The sequence below is a fragment of the Aquarana catesbeiana genome, linkage group LG10 (genome assembly GCF_042186555.1).
Source record: "Aquarana catesbeiana isolate 2022-GZ linkage group LG10, ASM4218655v1, whole genome shotgun sequence".
Classification (NCBI taxonomy): domain Eukaryota; kingdom Metazoa; phylum Chordata; class Amphibia; order Anura; family Ranidae; genus Aquarana; species Aquarana catesbeiana.
The window spans coordinates 203,089,422-203,110,910 of NC_133333.1; the positions used below are offsets into that span (position 1 = coordinate 203,089,422).

At 39.0% G+C, this 21,489-nt stretch overlaps 1 protein-coding gene across 2 annotated transcripts in view; it reads right to left on the reverse strand.

The window, feature by feature from the left end:
- Positions 1-21,489, reverse strand: part of LOC141111115 (carotenoid-cleaving dioxygenase, mitochondrial-like) — a 79,102-nt gene that overhangs the window by 8,902 nt on the left and 48,711 nt on the right. For both annotated transcript variants that reach the window (XM_073603133.1, XM_073603132.1), the window contains exons 5-10: positions 21,031-21,133; positions 19,873-20,001; positions 13,261-13,421; positions 8,022-8,189; positions 4,896-5,024; positions 2,252-2,431 (exon numbers count right to left, since the gene is read on the reverse strand). In XM_073603133.1, the coding sequence (XP_073459234.1) occupies positions 2,252-2,431; positions 4,896-5,024; positions 8,022-8,189; positions 13,261-13,421; positions 19,873-20,001; positions 21,031-21,133 (870 nt within the window). The remainder of the gene's footprint in view (positions 1-2,251; positions 2,432-4,895; positions 5,025-8,021; positions 8,190-13,260; positions 13,422-19,872; positions 20,002-21,030; positions 21,134-21,489) is intronic.

Consider the following 21,489-nt stretch of genomic DNA (forward strand, 5'->3'; position numbering starts at 1 on the left):
AATAAACAACAAAAAAAGCCTTTGTCGTACATACGAATTTTCTTTCAGCGGTTCCGATTTGCTATGAAACAGAGAAAAAAGAAAAAAAAAAAAAATCGGACTAACGTTCACCCGATTTTCTTATAGTGTGTACCCCACTTTAGATGTGGGATTTTTTTCTTTACCAAAGACATGTAGCAGAATACATTTTGGCCTAAATATATGAATAAATTTGATTTTATTCGATATGTTTTAAAACAGAAAGTAGAAAATGTTTTTTTTTTTTTTTAATTTTCAGTCTTTTTTCGTTTACTGTATATAATTTGTGTACAGTGTTGCATGACCAAGCAACTGTCAGGTAAAGTAGCGCAGTGCTGAATAGCAAAACATTTTTACATATAGTATTTTTATATAGACATTTTAAAACAGGAAAAGGAAAAAAAAAATAGCAAAATAATAGATATAGAAAACAAACCAGAAAAGCAGTAAGTTGACATCTAGTTTGTTATTCAAACTATACAATAATGTTTCAGTTGAAACCTTTGATTAATAGGATACTTTTAAAAAATCTGTACCATATTTTGTCATTTGTTAAGTCTGTATGGTGATACCATATCCAATGTTAATATAATTTTCCATAAATACATATCTCAACGTGATATTGTAATTCTAAAACTCTTGGTGCATTTCCCCCTGCCCACCTGCTAATAATTACCCCAACAGCCATCAGGATCACTAGAATTGCTTTCTCCTATCTATTTTTTTGTTGTTGTTGCATCATCAACAGAAATAATATAAACCTAAACCTCAGAAAACACGTCTACCTACTACAGTACCCAGCCATATAGCCTAGTTTTCCAGAATTTTCTGATTGCAAAACAAAAAACAAATTCAAATCAGGGCATCCCCACCTGCATTTCAGCCATTTTTCGCTCCTCTACTTCTGTAAATCTAGCATATCTATTAATGGAAATATACAACCTGCTCGTTAGTTTTTAATACCCTTCTCTTAATTTAGCATTTTAATTCTACTGATCTCACTTTGTGCATCCAATATCAACTTATGATTATGTAAAATGCAGGAGGTAAGCCTATTATTTGTGTTCATATATCTTTTATCACTTTGTGGATCTTAAAACCAGACTCTGCGTACTAGAGCTGCACAATTCTGGCCAAAATGAGAATCACATGTTTTTTTCCTTAGTATAAAGATCATGATTTTAATGGCGTAACATCATCTTTCACATTATGAAAAAAAAAATTGGGCTAACTTTACTCTTTAGTTTTTTTTTATTAATTCATGAAAGTGTATTTATTCCCAAAAAACTGCGTTTGAAAGACTGCTGAGCAAATACAGTGTGACATAAAATATTTCAAACAACCGCCATTTTATTCTCTAGGGTCTCTGCTAAAAATTATATATATATATATATATATATATATATATATATATATATATATATATATATATATATATATATATATATATATAATGTTTGGGGGTTCTAAGTAAATTTCTAGCAAAAAAATACTGATTTTTAAATTGTAAGCAACAAGTGTCAAAAAAGGTTTAGTCTTTAATTGGTTAAACTGACCTCATTTACAGACCGAAGTTTATTCCTTTGATCTAAAAGGACTAAATGTTACAATGTTTCTCTTTATCTCAGTGATGTTGTGAGAAACTTGGCAGGCTGCCCGTTTTTTTTTTTTCTTTTGACAGCTATCAGCTGAGCAGAGAACTCTGCACTGAATCGGGAAAATGCTCTATGAAGATTGCTGGGGGGGGTAGAATTGCGATTTCGATTCTTTAAAGATTAATCGTGTAGCTCTACTGTGTACGATACTACTGTGTGACCTATGAAACCATTTAGGACCACTTAATACAGATCTAGTAGTTAACATAAAAAAAGTTGAGTAATACATGATATCTATAATCTGATTGCTGGTTGATATGTTCATTAAAAAAACAAAAAACAGTTTAACAATTCAGGAGGATAGTTTCAAGAAAGTTGGCAAACAAAACCATAATTAAAGAGTAACTCCACTTTTGTTATTATTTTGTGTACAGCACACCTCCAGGTAGTCATATTGCATTGCATTTTACAGAAAATTGTACAGCTGCAGATTAAAAAGCATATATTTAATAGCATTCAATTACAATATGACTTCTATAGCAACAGTATATGCCATTTTAAACTATTTTTTATTTGCAATTTTTTTTCACAAACATTTAGTGTGGCTTACCATAAAACCAGTTCCCTTAATAACTAACCTTTGCTTTCTTTGTCTCCACATCGACTTTAATCAAAGAATCCCCAACCAGGTGCTGGAAGCCACAGCCATAAAAGAACTGGTATTTTTTTGTGTTATATTTAGCATAATTTATCTGAGGAAATTCTATTCCACATGAGTCCAACGTGTGGTCATGGAGATTTTCATGGGTACACCACACCTACACAAATGACACGGGTTTGAATAAACAAAGAATCTACTGAACATCAAAAATACAGAAAAAATATTTTGTAAAGTGGAACTTTAGTACAAAAAAAAAATAAAAAAATTGTGAACAGGCAGGATTTTTAGTGCAGAAGAGATATACTATGGGGGTTGATTTTATAAAACGGGAAAGTGCAATTTTGCACTCTGCAGTTTTAGTAAATAAACCCCTATTTCTCGTTTGCATTAAAGTTTCTTACTGGTCTGCCCACACTGTAAACTAAACTTACTACAATTTCAGCAAAGCCAAGATAAATTAAACTCCCGTGCATGCCGGAAAGTAAAATGGTTAAAGATGTCAGTGGCCAGCAGGGAGCTCCGGGACACCACAGTGCTAGAGAGAGGGGGGAGTATATATCCACTTAAAAGTGAACCTACGCTCTTAGGAATGTCGTAGTGCAAACACCACAGGATCTAACTATTAACTTTATTAGCCAAACATGCTTCTTAGTTGTAGGCCTTGTTTACACTAGTGGTTAGGGGAGCAGTAAAACCACACAGTTCAGCTGTTTTACCACCCCCCCTCCCCCCTTTAGCTGCAAAGACAGAGAATATATTACGGCCACAAAGCTTTGTATCACAGCATCAAAAATGATCACCACTGTCCCACTGTCTGTATAGTACCGTTCGCAGAATGCAATCCACTCAACTGAATGGATCTAACTATTAACTTTATTAGCCAAACATGCTTCTTAGTTGTAGGCCTTGTTTACACTAGTGGTTAGGGGGGCAGTAAAACCACACAGTTCAGCTGTTTTACCACCCCCTCCCCCCTTTAGCTGCAAAGACAGAGAATATGTTAAGGCCACAAAGCTTTGTATCACAGCGTCAAAAATGATCACCACTGTCTGTATAGTACTGTTTGCAGAATGCGATCCACTCAACTGAATGGCGATATCATGCAACCAAATTCTATGGCCATAATTCTGGTTAACTCTAAACTGATCTCTAAAGGCTTTTAAAGTGTCACCTAATGAAAATATTGGGTACAACCCTTTTTTTGTGATTTCATGGGAGCACACAAATTTAGGGCTTGACATATTTGGTATCCATTTACTCAATGCAACCCTATCTTATTTTTTCACCATAAAATGGGTATTATATTGTGTTTGTCTGCAATAAAATTCATTTTAGTGTTTTTTGTTCTTAAAAACATGCATTTAATAAACAGGTGCACAAATATCATGCAACTCAACTGTTTATTCTACAGTGCATTCTGCTTTTAGAAAATATATAAACATTTGGGAGTGTAAAATAATTTCTAGTAAAAAATGCAGATTTTAATGTGTGACATTTTTTTTTTTTTTTTTATTTCCCTGGTAAAGAAGTGGTGAAACAATCAATATCTTAAAAATAAAAAGTAAATGAACCTTTAGGATAATACAATTTTGAAGTCAGCTACATGAATAAAGGAGTTATTCTAAACAAAACAGGTGTCTGATCCTGCCATAACAGAATTCATTTCAATTATAGCCTGGCAAAATCAAAGAAGATTCAAAAGGACCCCAAAAGACTTGCTGATGGCCATAAGGCTGGAAAGAGTTACAAAAATAATTCTAAAGCCACTTACTCCTGTTGAAATAGCTAAAATTCAGAGCTGTTACAAATATCTCTTCCTACAAAAGGTCATTTTGGGTGCTTGCATTACAGTATAACCCTTCGATGTGTAACAAATGACCCCAGTAAGGCAGCTAAGGTTTGACAAATATCTCTAGCACTTGATAAGTTCTTTGATCAGAAGTCCACCATAAGAAAACCAACCACTGCTCTCCAATTAAAAAAGCACTGCTGCCTATGTGATTAAAGTGGCAGGCAAACAGGGTAATTCCCCCAACACTCCACTATCTATAGAAGAAGAAGGGTTTTCCTGAGTGCTGGAGAGCAGGGCAAAAGTCCAAGAATGCAAGAGTGTAATTACCGGTGATTTAGTTTAGTGCTGCCCTCGCCCTGTCATTCCCTACTCACACCTCAGATCCTCAGTGACCTAATAGATAATAGAAGCAGCCAGAGTCTCCTTCCAATTTCAGGAGTTGATGTCACTTACTAAACTGCTGAATGCTCAATAAGAGCGTTTGGCTGCAGCATAATAAATGAGAAGCGCTGTGGTGTCATCTGTGACGTCATTAGTACTTCCTATGGTTGCTATTTATCAACATTTCATCAGCTTCTTTTATCTCTTTGGAACTTTGAATGTGAGAATTCTGCCCCAAAGTTCCTATTTCTTATAATATGGCAAGATCAATAAAAAATATGACACACTTTTGCTGCTGGATTTTTCATTTTATAAATAAAAGTATTTCATAAATAAGAGAATTCAGCAGGTCTAATAATGACTATTGCAAGCTGGGAAAATGTTTTCTCTGATCTCACTCTTTAAAAAAACAAGTAAATGACTTCTTTCTGCACAACAGATTGCCTACCTTTCCATCAGCTTTTTTTTCAGCGGTAGCGGTAGAGTAATTTAGGGGCTGAGTAAGGTCTCCTTTGGCACTGGTGTCAAGAGGGATGACAAATCTGCGTGGGTATGCCTTAGCCACACTCTTATACACCTGCAGATAAAAGTTATCACATAATATATCAAACAAAATTTTAATGATAGAGAAATGAAAAAGATTGTCAAACAAAACTGTTTATGGCAACATAGCTGGGTATGTTTTTTAATAACAATACTTCCTTTAGTATAGCCATGCTGGACCAGCATCATATATAGGAGGAGAGAATGCCATTAACCGTGGGTAAAATCTGGTACTGACCTACATAGAGCTGACATAGGGATTAGCTTAGAATAGCTTTGACACATATGAATGAGCGGAGGGTGAGAAGGGCGAAGAGGGGTATCAGTGGTTTGGGGGAGTTATCAGGTTTTGTCATCTCGCCCTGAATTTTAATTTTACCAGCTGGAAGGATTATCTTTTAAATATATGATTTAAAACCATGAAAAGTATTGTTTGATAATAACATATTTAAAGGTCTGGTGTGGTGGTAATAATTAAAGCATATGCTTACTAAAGAAATAATTATCCCTTTTTCAGCCACTGCAGCAATAAAATAAATATAAGCCAGTACCTTTGTGCAGAAGAGATCCTTGTTATCACACCACTTAGCTCCCATAATAACCATGTGCATCCCCCTGTACAGCAGAACTCAGACTGGGCAAGGAAGGGCTAGCACTCTGAGCCAATAAGACTGTGCAGCAGTGTGAATGAGCTGACAGGGAACATGTTGGCAAGAAGAGAGAGCAGATTAGAAAGCATTGTTTGCTGCAGCTGCTGATTCTTTGTCCAATCAGCAGTCTGTTTGTGTGTTCCTGACCATGCATTCAGCTCCTGCAGCAGAGCTCAAGGGCCTGCTTTTACAGTGTGTTCAGGATTTCTGGATCACAAACCTGGCTAGGAGCAGACAGTGCATCTGGAAAGTATTCACAGCGCTTCACTTTTTCCACATATTGTTATGTTACAGCCTTAATCCAAAATTGATACACTTCATTATTTTCCTCAAAATTCTACAAACAATACAATACAGCATAATGACAATGTGAAAGAAGTTTGTTTGAAATCTTTGCAAACTTATTAAAAATAAAAAACGAAAAAAAATGTACATGTACATAAGTATTCACAGCCTTTGCTCAATACTTCACTGTAGGGATGGTATTGGCCAGGCGATGAGCAGTGCCTGGTTTCCTCCAGACATGACACTTGCCATTCAGCACAAAGAGTTCAATCTTTGTTTCATCACACCAGAGAATTTAGTTTCTCATGGTCAGAGTCCTTCAGGTGCCTTTTGGAAAACTCCAGGCGGGCTGTCATGTGCCTTTTACTGAGTGGCTTCTGTCTGACCACTCTACCATACAGGCCTGATTGGTGGAGTGCTGCAGAGATGGTTGTTCTTCTGGAAGGTTCTCCTCTCTCCACAGAGAAACGCTGGAGCTCTGTCAGTGTGACCATCGGTTTCTTGGTCACCTCCCTGACTAAGGCATTTCTCCCCCGATCGCTCAGTTTGGCCGGGTGGTCCGCTCCAGGAAGAGTCCTGGTGGATCCAAACTTATTCCATCTAGGGATGATGGAGGTCACTATGCTCATTGGGACCTTCAATGCTACAAAAAATTTTCTGTACCCTTCCCCTGATCTGTGCCTCGATACAATCCTGTCTCTGAGGTCTACAGACAATTTACTGGACTTCATGGCTTGGTTTGTGCTCTGACATGCACTGTTAACTGTGGGACCTTATATAGACAAGTATATGCCTTTCGAAATCATGTCCAATCAACTGAATTTAGGTGGACTCCAATCAAGTTGTAGAAACAACTCAAGGATGATCAGTGGAAACAGGATGCATCTGAGCTCAATTTTGAGTGTCATGGCAAAGGCGTGAATACTTATGTACATGTGAGATTTTTCTTTTTAATAAATTTACAAAGATTTTAAACATATTTCTTTCACTTTGTCATTATGGGGTATTGTTTGTAGAATTTTGAGCAAAATAATTAATTTAATCCATTTTGGAAAAAGGCTGTAACATAACAAATGTGGAAAAAGTGAAGCTCTGTGAATACATTCCGGATGCACTATATTGCTCCCTCCAAACTATACAAGCACCAGCAAGTAGGAAAGATCAGCAAAGCAGAACTGAATCTACATTGTTTATCCAGAGCTGTAGCCGTTATGTGCATGGCTATAGTTCTGGGTACACAATGTAGATTTAGCACAGCATGCTTGCAAATTAGGATTTACCTCCTAGCCTACTCTCTTCTACTGATGCAGTTCCAGGCTTCCCCTTATGCAGCGTACACACGAGCGGACTTTCGACCGGACTGGTCCGACGGACCGAGTCTGGCGGACAATCCGATCGTGTGTGGGCTTCATCGGACCTTCAGCGGACTTTTCCAGTCGAAAATCTGACGGACTTTAGATTTGAAACATGCTTCAAATCTTTCCGACAGACTTGAGTTCGGTCGAAAAATCCGCTCGTCTGTATGCTAGTCCGACGGACGAAAACCCACGCTAGGGCAGCTATTGGCTACCGGCTATCAACTTCCTTATTTTAGTCCGGTCGTACGTCATCATGTACGAATCCGTCGGACTTTGGTGTGATCGTGTGTAGGCAAGTCTGTTCGTTCAAAAGTCCGTCAGAAGTCCGTCAAAAGTCTGACGAAAGTCCGCCGGACGTTTGTTACCGAAAAGTCCGCTCGTGTGTACACCGCCTTATTGATTTCTCACCAACACCTTCTCTTGTTTTTCAAGACCTGAGATTTTTCTTTGGCCATTGGTGAACCACTGATGATGTCAACTCCCACCCATGCATACAGTTGTTAAATTGGAGCAGCATCCAGCTGTTACTAATGCTAGGACTGTACACTGCACTGGGCATGTGTCACAGGAATGGAAAGCGACATACAAGTCTCTTCCAAAATAAAACTCCTGCTTACAATTTTTTTAATTGTAAAGTTTACTTGGGATCAGGAGGCAAGAGAGAACTGTGTCCATGCAGCAGAGGCAAGGTTCTCCCCTGGCCCCCTGCTAGAAATGTTCCCACCCTTCCCTGGTCACCTCATTTAATGCTTCTCCAGATTTGCGCAGATTCTGCAGCTCAAAGAGTCCCACTGCTTCTCCATTGTCCTGGCAGCAAAGATCAAGCACTATGCAGCCTTGGTCTTCGAAGGCATTAATTTGATGGAAGGTTGAAAATGCTTTGGTGTGAAAATTCACAGGGTGCTTCTAAAAAGACACAATAAAATAAACATATGTTTTTAAAAACAACTTTAGTACAACTGCAGCAAGTATTTATTAGTAAGGCCTCATTCACTTGGAGCTTGGACCCGTAGTCTCTGAATGGGTTGGGTTGAGTCTCTTTAAATGTCTGTTTAAAAAAGTCCGATTAGCAATTCATGCCCACCCCTTCCCCAACCCTGGCTATATATGGCTCTTTTTGGAGTTTAAATGCATGAGAGGCTGTCCTGGAAAAAAAATGCTATTTGGAAAACCCAAAAATAAACATCTTGAAAACATCAGTTTAAAGAAAAAAAAAAACACTTTAAAGAAGCTTGACCAAAATGACAATAGTTTCTCTTTACAGTGTAATTGTACAGTGTAATTGTACTTCTGGTGCATGGAATACAGAGAACAAATTACAACCAAAAATGAATAGGAATGCACAGTGCATGCCAGCCCAGCTCAGAAGATTTTGAGAAACGGCTCTACAGCATCATTGACAATATTGCTGGATTGTGGACAAATGAGTAAGACTACCAGGTGGAGGCTCGGGACACCCAAAGCTACAAAATAGTGTAACGTCACATTTTAAAGTGGAGCTCCACCCAAAAGGGGAAGTTCTGCTTTAAGTACTCCCCCACCCCCCGCTCCCCTGCCACTTTTGGCATAAAATTTTTTTTGGGGGTGGGGGGGGCGGGTACCTAATCTTGACAGGCGATCCCAGCATAAGTCCTCCTCACCCCCTCCCTCCCTGCAGTCATCTGGGAGAGGTCACAGGTCCCAGATGACTGCCAGACCATTTAAGACACACAGCGCGACATGTGCATGCGTAGTGCGCACCCAGCTGTGAAGCCGCACGCTGTCACAGCCGGGTGACAGCTTGACAGCTGGATGATGGAGACACGTAATTCGACCACTCTATCATGGATCAGCAGCCAAGATAAACGTGGTCAGATTACAGAGGGGAACACAGGAACAGTCAGGATCAACCAGGTATTGTACAAACTGCAAAAGCACTGTGCTGTATATCGTGCTTTAAAGTGATTGTAAAGTCTTGTTTTTTTTTTTAAATAACAAACATGTTATACTTACCTGCTCTATGCAGTTTGTTTTGCAGAGCAGCCTGAATCCTCCTCTTCTTGAGTCCCTCTTCAGGGCTCCTGGCCCCTCCTTCCAGTCAAGCGCCCCCACAGCAAGCAGCTTGCTATGGGGGAGCCCAAGCCGAGTCACAGCTCCATGTGTCCATTCAGACACAGAGCCCCAACCCGGCCCTGCCCCCTCTCTCTTCTGATTGGCTGACTGACAGCCATGGGAGCCAATGGCGCCGCTATGTCTCAGCCAATCAGGAGGAGAGTCCCAGACAGCTAAGACGCTCATGGACAATGCTGAAGAGAGATGGGGCTCAGGTAAGTAATTAGGGGGTGCTGGGGAGGCTGATACACACAGAAGGCTTTTTATCTTAATGCATAAAATTCCCGGCTGGGGAATTTTACAATTTTTTGCAAATTCGCAATTTTTTTCAACAGCACTACCCTGGTCCCGATTCGGACTCTAATACGCTATATGAGAACCTATGCTACACATCCCCTCGTCAAAAGGGACTTATCTCAGGGGTATATAAACTTTTAGAAGCAACGACCGAGAAGCCTAACATATAGAATACAGTGGGAATGGGAACTCTGCCTTGAAGACGGAGATCTAGATTGGGCAAAAGGCTGGCAAAACTTGTGCAGCTGTACCAAATCTATAATGGTTCAGGAGACTGCCATTAAGTTGGTGACGTGTTGGTACTATACTTCCTTACGCCTGAGTAAAATTTTTCCACAGTCTTCCTCCTTATGCTTTAGGGGCTGTACCCATCAAGGCTCCTTTTTGCATCTTTTTTGGGAGTGCGAAAAACTACAGCCCACTTGGAAAGAAATCCTGAAATTGATAGATAAATTAGCAGGTAAAACCATTAGTTTGACTTACCAACACTGTATTTTATTTCAAACCCCGCCAGAATCTTCCAAACCTTTTGTAAAATTGATCCATTCAATCTGTATTGCTATGCATTGGGCGATTGCTCTACAATGGAAGACACCTTTGGTTCCATTTACACAGATAGTTGCAAGAATAGACGACATGATGCTAGCGGACAAAATTTATCATACCCTACATGACTCTATCCCTCATTTTGATGCCAAATGGAACCCTTGATTCTTGTTTAGACTTCAAGACTGACCGTTTTTATTTAGGTTAATATATGTTAATCTTTTTCTTTTGTTCTTTTTCCTTTCCTTGCTGTATTTTTTTTTTTTGGTAAATGGAAGACTTTCAAATCCCTATTATAATGTCAATATGAATATCTGATTTGACAGATTTAGGTGCATCCCAGCCTGTTGTTTTTTTTTATAAGCCTGATGTTCATAAATACCGCTTATTGCCTGTATATTATTACTCCTGTTGCTATGATTGACTTCATTTACCTATGTTTACTCTTATTGCATAATTATTATTATTATTTTTATTATTATTATACAGTATTTATATAGCGCCAACAGTTTACGTAGCGCTTTACAACTTGAGGGTAAACAGTACAAATACAATACAATTTGATACAGTAGGAATCAGAGGGCCCTGCTCCTTAGAGCTTACAATCTAAGAGATTAAGAGCTTAATAAAAGCTTTTTTGAAAACAAATAAAACAATGTGAATGATAAAGAATGAGAATGTACATAATGGCAATGGCACACATTGCCTATCCATAGACCCCTTTGCATTCATACAGCTCAATGCACAATACCCAGAGGCCTTATGTAAATTTCCTCACCTGCTCAGCACTCACAGGGAACATATCCTCCAAGTTTAAACACTAGCTCAAATTCCGCAGATGTTTCTCAAGCTAATAGCCAAACCAGCTCTGGTTCTTCTTCCCAACCTTCTACTTCATATTACCCATCCCCCACCTCTTTTTATCAGGATTTGTAACCGGGTTTTTGTGTTAAAATCTGACTTTTTGGAAAGTTTGCATATTTTATGCTTTGTTAAAGCTTTGAGAAATAAAAAGAAAAAAAAGTAAAGTGAAAAAACCTTTACATTTTATACGGTTTTTGCATTTTGAATATACTTTGTTCCTACGTAAACGGGTTATGCTAAAACGGTTTTGAACATATCATGTGCTTTTGTGTATTTTTATGCTGTCAAAATATAATGAAAAAAACAAAAATAGCAAACAACACAACTAAGTAATTTTCATATGGCATCTTAGGACATTTTTGTACAATTATTGAAATTTGCACTGCATTACACATATTGATATTGCCATGGAACATCTCCTGGTGGAGATAGAAAGTAGTCGACAATTTGGTCACGCATAGCAATGTAGGATCTTCTTGCATGTACTCTGCTTTACTGTACGAATGCCAGGTGGAACTCTTCCTCAAGTGGATGCCCTCCTTATCTTGGACAATATTATGCAGAATGCAGCTGGCCTGAATTACTAACTCAGCATTCTCAAGACTGAGTTGCATTGGTGTTTGGAAAACACTACATTTACTAGACAATATGCCAAATTTACATTCAATGAGGCGTCTTGCGTGGCTCAGGCGATAGTTAAAAGATCCTCTTTTTGTCATCTAGATTACTTCTGGCATAAGGCCTAAGCAGATATCGAAAAAGTGCGAAGGCCTCATCTGCAACAAGCACGAAAGGCAGGTCTGGTCCTTTAGTTCTAGGCAGAGGCTGATCAGATGGTATGTTAAATCATCCTTCTCGCAGTCTTTGACCCATTACAGACTCACGGAACACTCTGTAATCAGAATTGCTGCCATATGCCCCAATGTCCACAGCAATAAATTTATAAGTGATTGCACAGATAGCCATGAGGACCAATGAAAAATATTTTTTGTAATTATGAAATCTTGACCAGGAATATGGAGGCTTTTGGATACAGATATGCTTCCCTTCAAGGGCTCTGATACAATTTGGAAAGTTTGCCCGATTCCAAACATTCATCTGTTATTCTTCGTCACATGTTTCCATCTGGTAATGGCATCACTGCTGGACACAGCTCTTCCCATATGGCTAGCGCAAGTATCATGCCCTATCTCTGAAATAGTTGAAATGCTCAGTAAAAAATAATGATTTAAAGAGGTATAGGACTGGCCAGTTGCAAGAAATCTAAAAAAAATGAACATCTTTTTAGTAAAACAACATTCTTCTGGCACATAAGATGGATACAATATTTATTATCTATACATACTGTGTATTGACACATATATATACACATACATATATACACACAGTAGACCATACCAAAAACAATTATACTTGGTAAATGAATGACTTCTTACCTCAAGGTCACTAAGAGACGTTTATCTGCAGGTACACACCTTCTCATGTTGGTATGTCTCCGCAGCAGCCATGGGTGCAGCTGGTCCAGTAAGTAGTCGAATGTGCCTAAGGTTATCCTGGTGAAGTTGAAAAACTTTGTAGGATACTGTCGGAGATGAGCATAGTGCAGAGCCAGAAAACCTTCAGAAGGCTGCTTCAATAGCATGGGATGGGTCCAAAATCGACAGACTCCTAACCACAATCTTCTTTTTCTTGCTCTCCTTTCTCCGCATATAGGCAAATATGACAAACAATGTCACGCTGTCCCAAAAATTGTTGGAATCCATCGCACAACGCAGGTAGCACACACAAGGACAAGGACACAGCAAGTTACTCACTGAAAACTGCAATGTAGCATGGGATGAGCAGTGCTTTCTGGGTAATGTCATCAAAGCAATAGAAACTGCTGTAAACGGATCAAAACGGATGCAAAAACTGATGTAAACGGGTACATTAATGGATGTAAACGGATGTTAACGGAACGGAAGACGGATGTAAACAGAGATTAACAGGATTTACGACAGAAGAAGCAATGGATAACAACTGATACATTTTCAACATATCTAAACTGACAGTGCCCTTGTGAAAGGGGCCTTATAAGGATGTTGAAAATTGCAAACCCCTTTTTTTTATCTTGCAGGCCATGAATTCTGCAATTATAGAGCAAGCCATTGTGTATTGATATTAATGGAAAACAATTTACCTTTCCTGTGTGTTTATTAATAACGTGGAAGACCGTGTTAAGCTTAGGCTCCCAGCTCATGATCCCAGCAAAGGACTTTCCTCTAATTTGGTTAATCAATAACTTCATAATGTTCAATCTCAGAGGCTGTTCCACAAACACCACATAATTCTCACTCATTCCTTTTGAGAAAAGCAAAATGAAAGCAGAATGAAAAGTAGTGCCATAAAAAGACCAACTTTACTATCTATCTCAAAGCCTGTAAAATTCTACAACTGAACTAATTCAAATGATCACACAGGTTACAAGATAAGTGCTGACTGAGATTGACTTGTCTTAAGACTACATCTATCATACAGGAGTTGATTTTTTTAATAAAGAATTGCATAGCCATTCGCCAAGTGAAAGTGCATGTACATTCGTTCTGTGTAAACTGGGCAAAAAATAAATGTTATTAGGTTACATCCTGTGCCTTTTGGATTGTAAATCATTGGTTTTAAACAGGAAATACTACAAATGGAGATATGTATTAGAAGGCATCTCCTATAATACTTGGCTCCATCTAGTGAGCAAATGCAGCATTTTCCATTTAAACTCAATGATTCACATCGGGGAAGTCCAACCTTTTAACCTTCCTGGGCCACATTGGAAGAGAAATGCTCTTGGGCCACACATAAAATACACTAACAATAAGGATAGCTGATGAGCAGAAAACGTCGGGCAGATCACAAGTCAACGACCATCTATATAGATATGTATGTATATATCATATATATCTGAGTAAAAAAAAATATATTTTTTTTTTTATTGTAAAACTGGGCAACATAAAACGAGTGTGATATTTGACACTGTTTATAATAAACACATCAATATCTGATTAGATGGATATAGTAGCAATTCTCAATGAGTTCTCAAGGTGCTCATCAGATATTTTGATTCTAATTTTGCCCTTTGTGTGCTTCATCCTTGAAAATAGTTGCTCGGTACTGCCGAAAACTGATGACATGAATAAGGCGCGATTGTGAAGAGATTTTTCTTTGTGAAACTTATAAAAAAAAAGTCCAGTAAATGTTAATGCATTTTTACAAAAAAAAAAAAAAAAAAAATCATAATTTTTCAGCAAGTTGATGATTTTGTCTTGGGCAGCATTCAAAGCTGCTGCAAGTTGGCCGAAAGTTGGACACCCCCGATTTATATTTTTTGCACCATTCATACAGAACAAATGAAAATGTACTTTCACTGCATTAATGCCTATAATCAAATCAACCTCATAGTGTAATCATGAAAAAAAATCAAATAAAAATTGCTATTCTATAAACATAATTGTTGCTACTTGTATGACTTGTCAGAAGAACTATGAACTTTTTACAGCCTACAATATAAACACAATAGAGGTCTTTCTTAACAGATTGCTAGTGATTTATATTGCATACGTTCCTTTTCTCAGCTGTGAATATAAATACAGCAGTAGCTTTTACAGTTTGTCAGTTGCTTCCTGGCTAGCTCAAAATTATGTCATACATATGAATCTTGGAAACAGAAAAAAAGCAGCTCCCGTATATACAGTGCCTTGCAAAAGTATTCACCCCCTTGGCTTTTTACATATTTTGTTACACTACAGCCTTTAGTTCAATGTTTTTTTAATCTGAATTATATTTGATGGATCAGAACACAATAGTCTAAGTTGGTGAAGTAAAAATTAGAAAAATATATACATAAAGCTATTTTTCAGAAATTAAAAACTGATAATTGGAATGTGCATATGTATTCACCCCCTTTGTTATGAAGCCCATATAAAGCTCTGGTGCAACCAATTACCTTCAGAAGTCACATAATTAGTAAAATGATGTCCACCTGTGTGCAATCTAAGTGTCACATGATCTGTCATTACATATACACACCTTTCTGAAAGGCCCCAGAGGCTGCAACACCTAAGCAAGAGACACCACTAACCAAACACTGCCATGAAGACCAAGGAACTCTCCAAAGAAGTAAGGGACAATGTTGAGAAGCACAAGTCTGGGTTAGGTTATAAAAAAATATCCAAATCTTTGATGATCTCTAGGAGTACCATCAAATCTATCATAACCAAATAAAAAGAACATAGCCCAACATCAAACCTGCCAAGAGACGACCGCACACCAAAACTCACGGATAAAAAGGGCATTAATCAGAGAGGTAGCACAGAGACCTAAGGTAACACTGGAGGAGCTGCAGAGTTCCATAGCAGAGACTGGAGTTTCTGTACATAGGACGACAATAAGCCGTACGCTCCATAGAGTTGGGCTTTATGGCAGAGTGGCCAGAAGAAAGCCATTACTTTCAGAGAAAAACAAAATGCCACATTTTGAGTTTGCGAAAAGGCATGTGGGAGACTCCCAAAATGTATGGAGGATGGTGCTCTGGTCTGATGAGACTAAAATTGAACTTTTTGGCCATCAAAGAAAACGCAATGTCTGGCGCAAACCCAACACATCACATTACATCATCCAAAGAGCACCATCCCCACAGTGAAACATGGTTGTGGCAGCATCATGCTGTGGGGATGTTTTTCAGCAGTCTGGACTGGGAAACTTTTCAGAGTTGAGGGAAAGATGGATGGTGCTAAATACAGGGATATTCTTGAGCAAAACCTGTACCACTCTGTGTGTGATTTGAGGCTAGGACAGAGGTTCACCTTCCAGCAGGACAATGACCCCAAACACACTGCTAAAGCAACACTTGAGCGGTTTAAGGGGAAACATGTACAGTGGGGCAAAAAAGTATTTAGTCAGCCACCAATTGTGCAAGTTCTCCCACTTAAAAAGATGAGAGAGGCCTGTAATTTTTATCATAGGTATACCACAAATATAAGAGACAAAATGTGGAAACAAATTCAGACAATCACATTGTCTGATTTTTGAAAGAATTGATTTGCAAATTATGGTGGAAAATAAGTATTTGGTTAATATCAAAAGTTCATCTCAATACTTTGTTATTATATCCTTTGTTGGCAATGACAGAGGTCAAATGTTCTGTAAGTCTTCACAAGGTTGTCACACACTGTTGCTGGTATGTTGGCCCATTCCTCCATGCAGATCTCCTCTAGAGCAGTGATGTTTTGGGGCTGTCGCTGGGCAACACAAACTTTCAACTCCTTCCAAAGGTTTTCTATTGGGTTGAGATCTGGAGACTGGCTAGGCCACTCCAGGACCTTGAAATGCTTATTACGAAACCACTCCTTCGTTGCCCGGGCGTTGTGTTTGGGATCATTGTCATGCTGAAAGACCCAGCCACATTTCATCTTCAATGCCCTTGCTGATGGGAGGAGGTTTGCACTCAAAATCTCACAATACATGGCCCCATTCATTCTTTCATGTACACAGATCAGTTGTCCTGTTCCCTTTGCAGAGAAACAGCCCCAAAGCATGATGTTGCCACCCCCATGCTTCACAGTAGGTATGGTGTTCTTTGGTTGCAACTCAGCATTCTCTCTCCTCCAAACACGACGAGTTGTGTTTCTACCAAACAGTTCTACTTTGGTTTCATCTGACCATACGACATTCTCCCAATCCTCTTCTGGATCATCCAAATGCTCTCTAGCAAACCTCAGACGGGCCCGGACATGTACTGGCTTAAGCAGGGGGACACGTCTGGCACTGCAGGATCTGAGTCCCTGGCGGCGTAGTGTGTTACTGATGGTAGCCTTTGTTACGTTGGTCCCAGCTCTCTGCAGGTCATTCACTAGGTCCCCCCGTGTGGTTCTGGGATTTTTGCTCACCATTCTTGTGATCATTTTGACCCCATGGGGTGAGATCTTGCGTGGAGCCCCAGATTGAGGGAGATTATCAGTGGTCTTGTATGTCTTCCATTTTCTAATTATTGCTCCCACAGTTGATTTCTTCACACCAAGCTGCTTGCCTATTGCAGATTCAGTCTTCCCAGCCTGGTGCAGGTCTACAATTTTGTTTCTGGTGTCCTTTGGCAGCTCTTTGGTCTTCACCATAGTTGAGTTTGGAGTGTGACTGTTAGAGGTTGTGGACAGGTGTCTTTTATACTGATAACAAGTTCAAACAGGTGCCATTAATAAAGGTAATGAGTGGAGGACAAAGAAGACTCTTAAAGAAGAAGATACAGGTCTGTGAGAGCCAGAAATCTTGCTTGTTTGTAGGTAACCAAATACTTATTTTCCACCATAATTTGCAAATAAATTCTTTCAAAAATCAGACAATGTGATTGTCTGGATTTGTTTCCACATTTTGTCTCTAATAGTTGAGGTATACCTATGATGACAATTACAGGCCTCTCTCATCTTTTTAAGTGGGAAAACTTGCACAATTGGTGGCTGACTAAATACTTTTTTGCCCCACTGTAAATGTGTTGGAATGGCCTAGTCAAAGCCCAGACCTCAATCCAATAGAAAATCTGTGGTCAGACTTAGATTGCTGTTCACAAGCGCAAACCATCCAACTTGAAGGAGCTGGAGCAGTTTTGCAAGGAGGAATGGGCAAACATCCCGGTGGTAAGCTCAGAGACTAATCCAAAGCAACTTAGAGCTGTGATAGCCGCAAAAGGTGGCTCTACAAAGTATTGACTTTAGGGGGGTGAATAGTTATGCACATTGACTTTTTCTGTTATTTTGTCCTATTTGTTGTTTGCTTCACAATAAAAAAATAAAAAAATAAAAAAAAAAAACATCTTCAAAGTTGTGGGCATGTTCTGTAAATTAAATGAGGCAAATCCTCAAACAATCCATGTTAATTCCAGGTTGTAAGGCAACAAAACACGAAAAATGCCAAGGGGGGTGAATACTTTTGCGAGGCACTGTAGGTCAAGAGTAAACCTAGTGTGTTTGAAAACAGAAAAAAGCAGGGGGCACCTCTATCTGAGTGTGGAGTATTGGAAATAACTATTTTGTAGTGATGAATAAATATAGCACTCACATTTGATGGAGGAGATATCAGCTTGTCATCTGCAGAAGTCTTGACATCTCTAGCAGAGATCAGCAGGTAAGCTGCTGGTGTTGTGCAGAGATTGGCCAGGAAGCTGCTGGGTGGTGAGAAGGAAGCGCTGGAGAATGGAGAGGCCAGTGGTGTGGTGTGTGCATTGGCGTCTGGATGTCCTTGGCTTGCTTGACACTGAAATGCAGAGTTCGGCCAGGAAGCGGCTGGGCAGAAACAGACAGAAGCGTTGTGGCTGGGGATGCTAAACTGTATGCAATGCTGCAGAGCGGCGGCTTCTCAGTGTCCTAGGCTGGCTCAGCAATCTCTGCTAGGATGAGGTGATGACGTCTCTCTCCGTCAGGGGGCGTGGTATCAGCCACAACGCTCATGTCTGTTCCTGCTCAGTGCTTCCTGGCCAAACTCTGCATTTCAGAAGAGTGTCAAGCAAGCCAAGGACACCCAACATCGATGCACATCACGCTGCTGGCCTCTCCATTTTCCAGCGCTTCCTTCTTACCACCCAGCAGCTTCACGGCCAATCTCTGCATACCACCAGCCGCTTGCCTGCCGATCTCTGCTAGAGATGTCAAGACTTCCACAGATGACAAGCTGATATTTCCTCCATCAAATATGAGTGCCATATTTATTCATCACTACCAAATAGTTATTTCCAATACTCGACACTCAGATAGAGGCGCCCACTGCTTTTTTCTGTTTTCAAACACACTAGGTTTACTCAGGACCTATATGCAGGAGCTACCTCTTCCCTCCAAATGTTGATCTGTTTACCCCCCTTTTTATCCCTCACATCCATCCTGCTGTATTACTGGTCTGCCTACAGCAGCACCACAGTTTTTTCCTACTGAATATCATGAATCTTCAAGGACATTTTTTTTTCCATCTACAGGAGGGGCTTCCTCCTGACTGTATGTCTGGGCTAAGGGCAGATGGATTCCAGGAAGTAAAGGCTGCATGAATCATCTGCCCTTATTTAAGATAACCATGGCTGAAAATGCTAGGGGCTAAAGCATGGAGACATGGACAGATGGGTGAATTTTCTTTGTATATAAAAAATGAATGAAATAGTGTTTTTGGTTTGTGATGCTCAGATACCATTTACTTCCGCTTTAATACCTAGTAAACGATCAGGGAGCATCCCAAATGCTTAAAAATGTTCCAAAAACAGGAAATACTAGTGAATCATTATCTAAATGCTTGAAACCCTTCTACTAACCCCATGCTACTCAATCCCATTATTTTGGAGGTAGATGGGGTGAAAACAAGTCGTTAATAAAAACTGAAATTCAAGGAATCTTGTACCATCCCATTCATCTGTAATTCAAACTAGTGGTGTATACGTTGTACATTTTAAAGTGATACTATTATTATACAGTGTTTCAATTTTACCTGACTTATAAAAAAGAAAAATCAATAACAATTTTATTTATAATGAATAAATAAAAAAACAACACTTTATTTTATATTTTAACTTCTCATATTGGCGCCATCATAGATTTAATCCAGGAAAATACGTAATAAAAAAGTTTTCAGTAGCCAGTAAAATTTGAAATGGCAAATTAAGAAAATAAATAAATGAATAAAATATAAAAAACACACAAGCCAGAATTACATACATCTCCATCAAGAAGAGAGCAAAAGGTTGAGAAAGTTCAACTTTAATTCTCTTTTGAATATCCACAACCCAACTCACCGAAGCTGTGATAATAGGCAGGTTTCATTTTCTCCTCTGGATTTATGGAGCATATGACTTGTGCTCCCTCCAGAGTTTCTCCAGAGCTGGACTTCTGAGGGGGAACTCTAATTATATTGTAACGTGTACCTGTAAGGAAATAAATGTAATATGGTGCCAATAAGCTTTAAAGGAGAATTTCAGAATTAAAAAAAATAAATAAAATATACATACATACATACTTATCTACCTGCTGCGATGCTGAAAGCTGTTCCCTACTGGCTCTAAGCCAGGGAACTGAGCGATCATGTGACCACTGATCGATCAGTTCTCATTGTTCACTGAGCATATAGCAGTGACTGTCAGATACCAGATCTTTGCTCTGTCCCTCCAGTGCTCACTGGACAGGAGAGTGGATGAGAGCAGCTGGCTTAGGCTCCCAGCAGTGCACTAAGAGGCTGAGCCAGCAGCCTGTAAGGCAGCTGGTTGGATTCTGACATTTTCTGCATTATTGTCGGAATCCCTCCAGAGTCTGGAGTGGCTATGTGATGTCAGTCGACAGCAGGCTTTAGCCTGCTGTCAGCTGATTCTGGGTCACTAGAGAGCACAAGTAAGTTCACTGCTGTGACAAACATAAGAAGTATGTCCAAAAGAACTTTGACCATATTTCTCTTTTAAAGAGCATTACCTACAGTGAAAACATATGGTAAAAATACCCTGACAATGGAAATTATTTGATACAATAAATTCCTTCTATTGAAAGAAAGCCTGTCATGACCCTAAAAGGTAGCTGGACAGAGAATACCAGATACTGTAGAATCCCGGGTGCCCCAAATTGCAAGCCACTGTAACATGAAAATTTCAGCAATGATGCTACTATGTGCTCACACACCCTTTCTATATTGTTGATGGTGAAGGACTACAACTAGCAGCCTTACATTACATTATATACTATAGCGCCGCAGAATACTTAGCTGTCAGGCTGGTGTTCAATTCTAAATATGTCAAACAACAGAGAAGTTATTACATTTCAGTGAATTTGCCTGCTCAGTTCCTCTAGTAATTAAATGGTTTTATAATAAAGTAACAATAGAATTTCATATAACTCCCAAGTTTTCTTTGCAAAGATAAGTTGTACACTAGCAGGTATTGTATGAATGAAGACATAATCACACGTACCTTCTTTCCCATAAGAATTTCCCATATTGTACACAGTCCCATCAGGATCATAATGAGGGTGTGCTGTAGCACCATTTACAGCAATGAACTTGCTCCAGTCCACCTATTCATTAACAAATAAAAAAAGTAATAAACCCTCACCTGCTGTTATCAAGATGGTACTTGTATGTACAGTATCTCACAAAAGTGAGTACACCCCTCACATTTTTGTAAATATTTGATTATATCTTTTCATGTGACAACACTGAAGAAATTACACTTTGCTAAATAAAAAGTATTGCATCTCAAGATTTTTGTATAATACATAAATAAACTAATACATAAACTGGAAGAGACTAGAAACAACTAAGCATAGTGGGACTTTGAAGGCAAAGTAACAATTCAAACGTAAAATGCATAATGCCGGGTTACAAGTACATGTACCCTAACTTGAATAGTCTTGAGCAATAAGGTTCATTT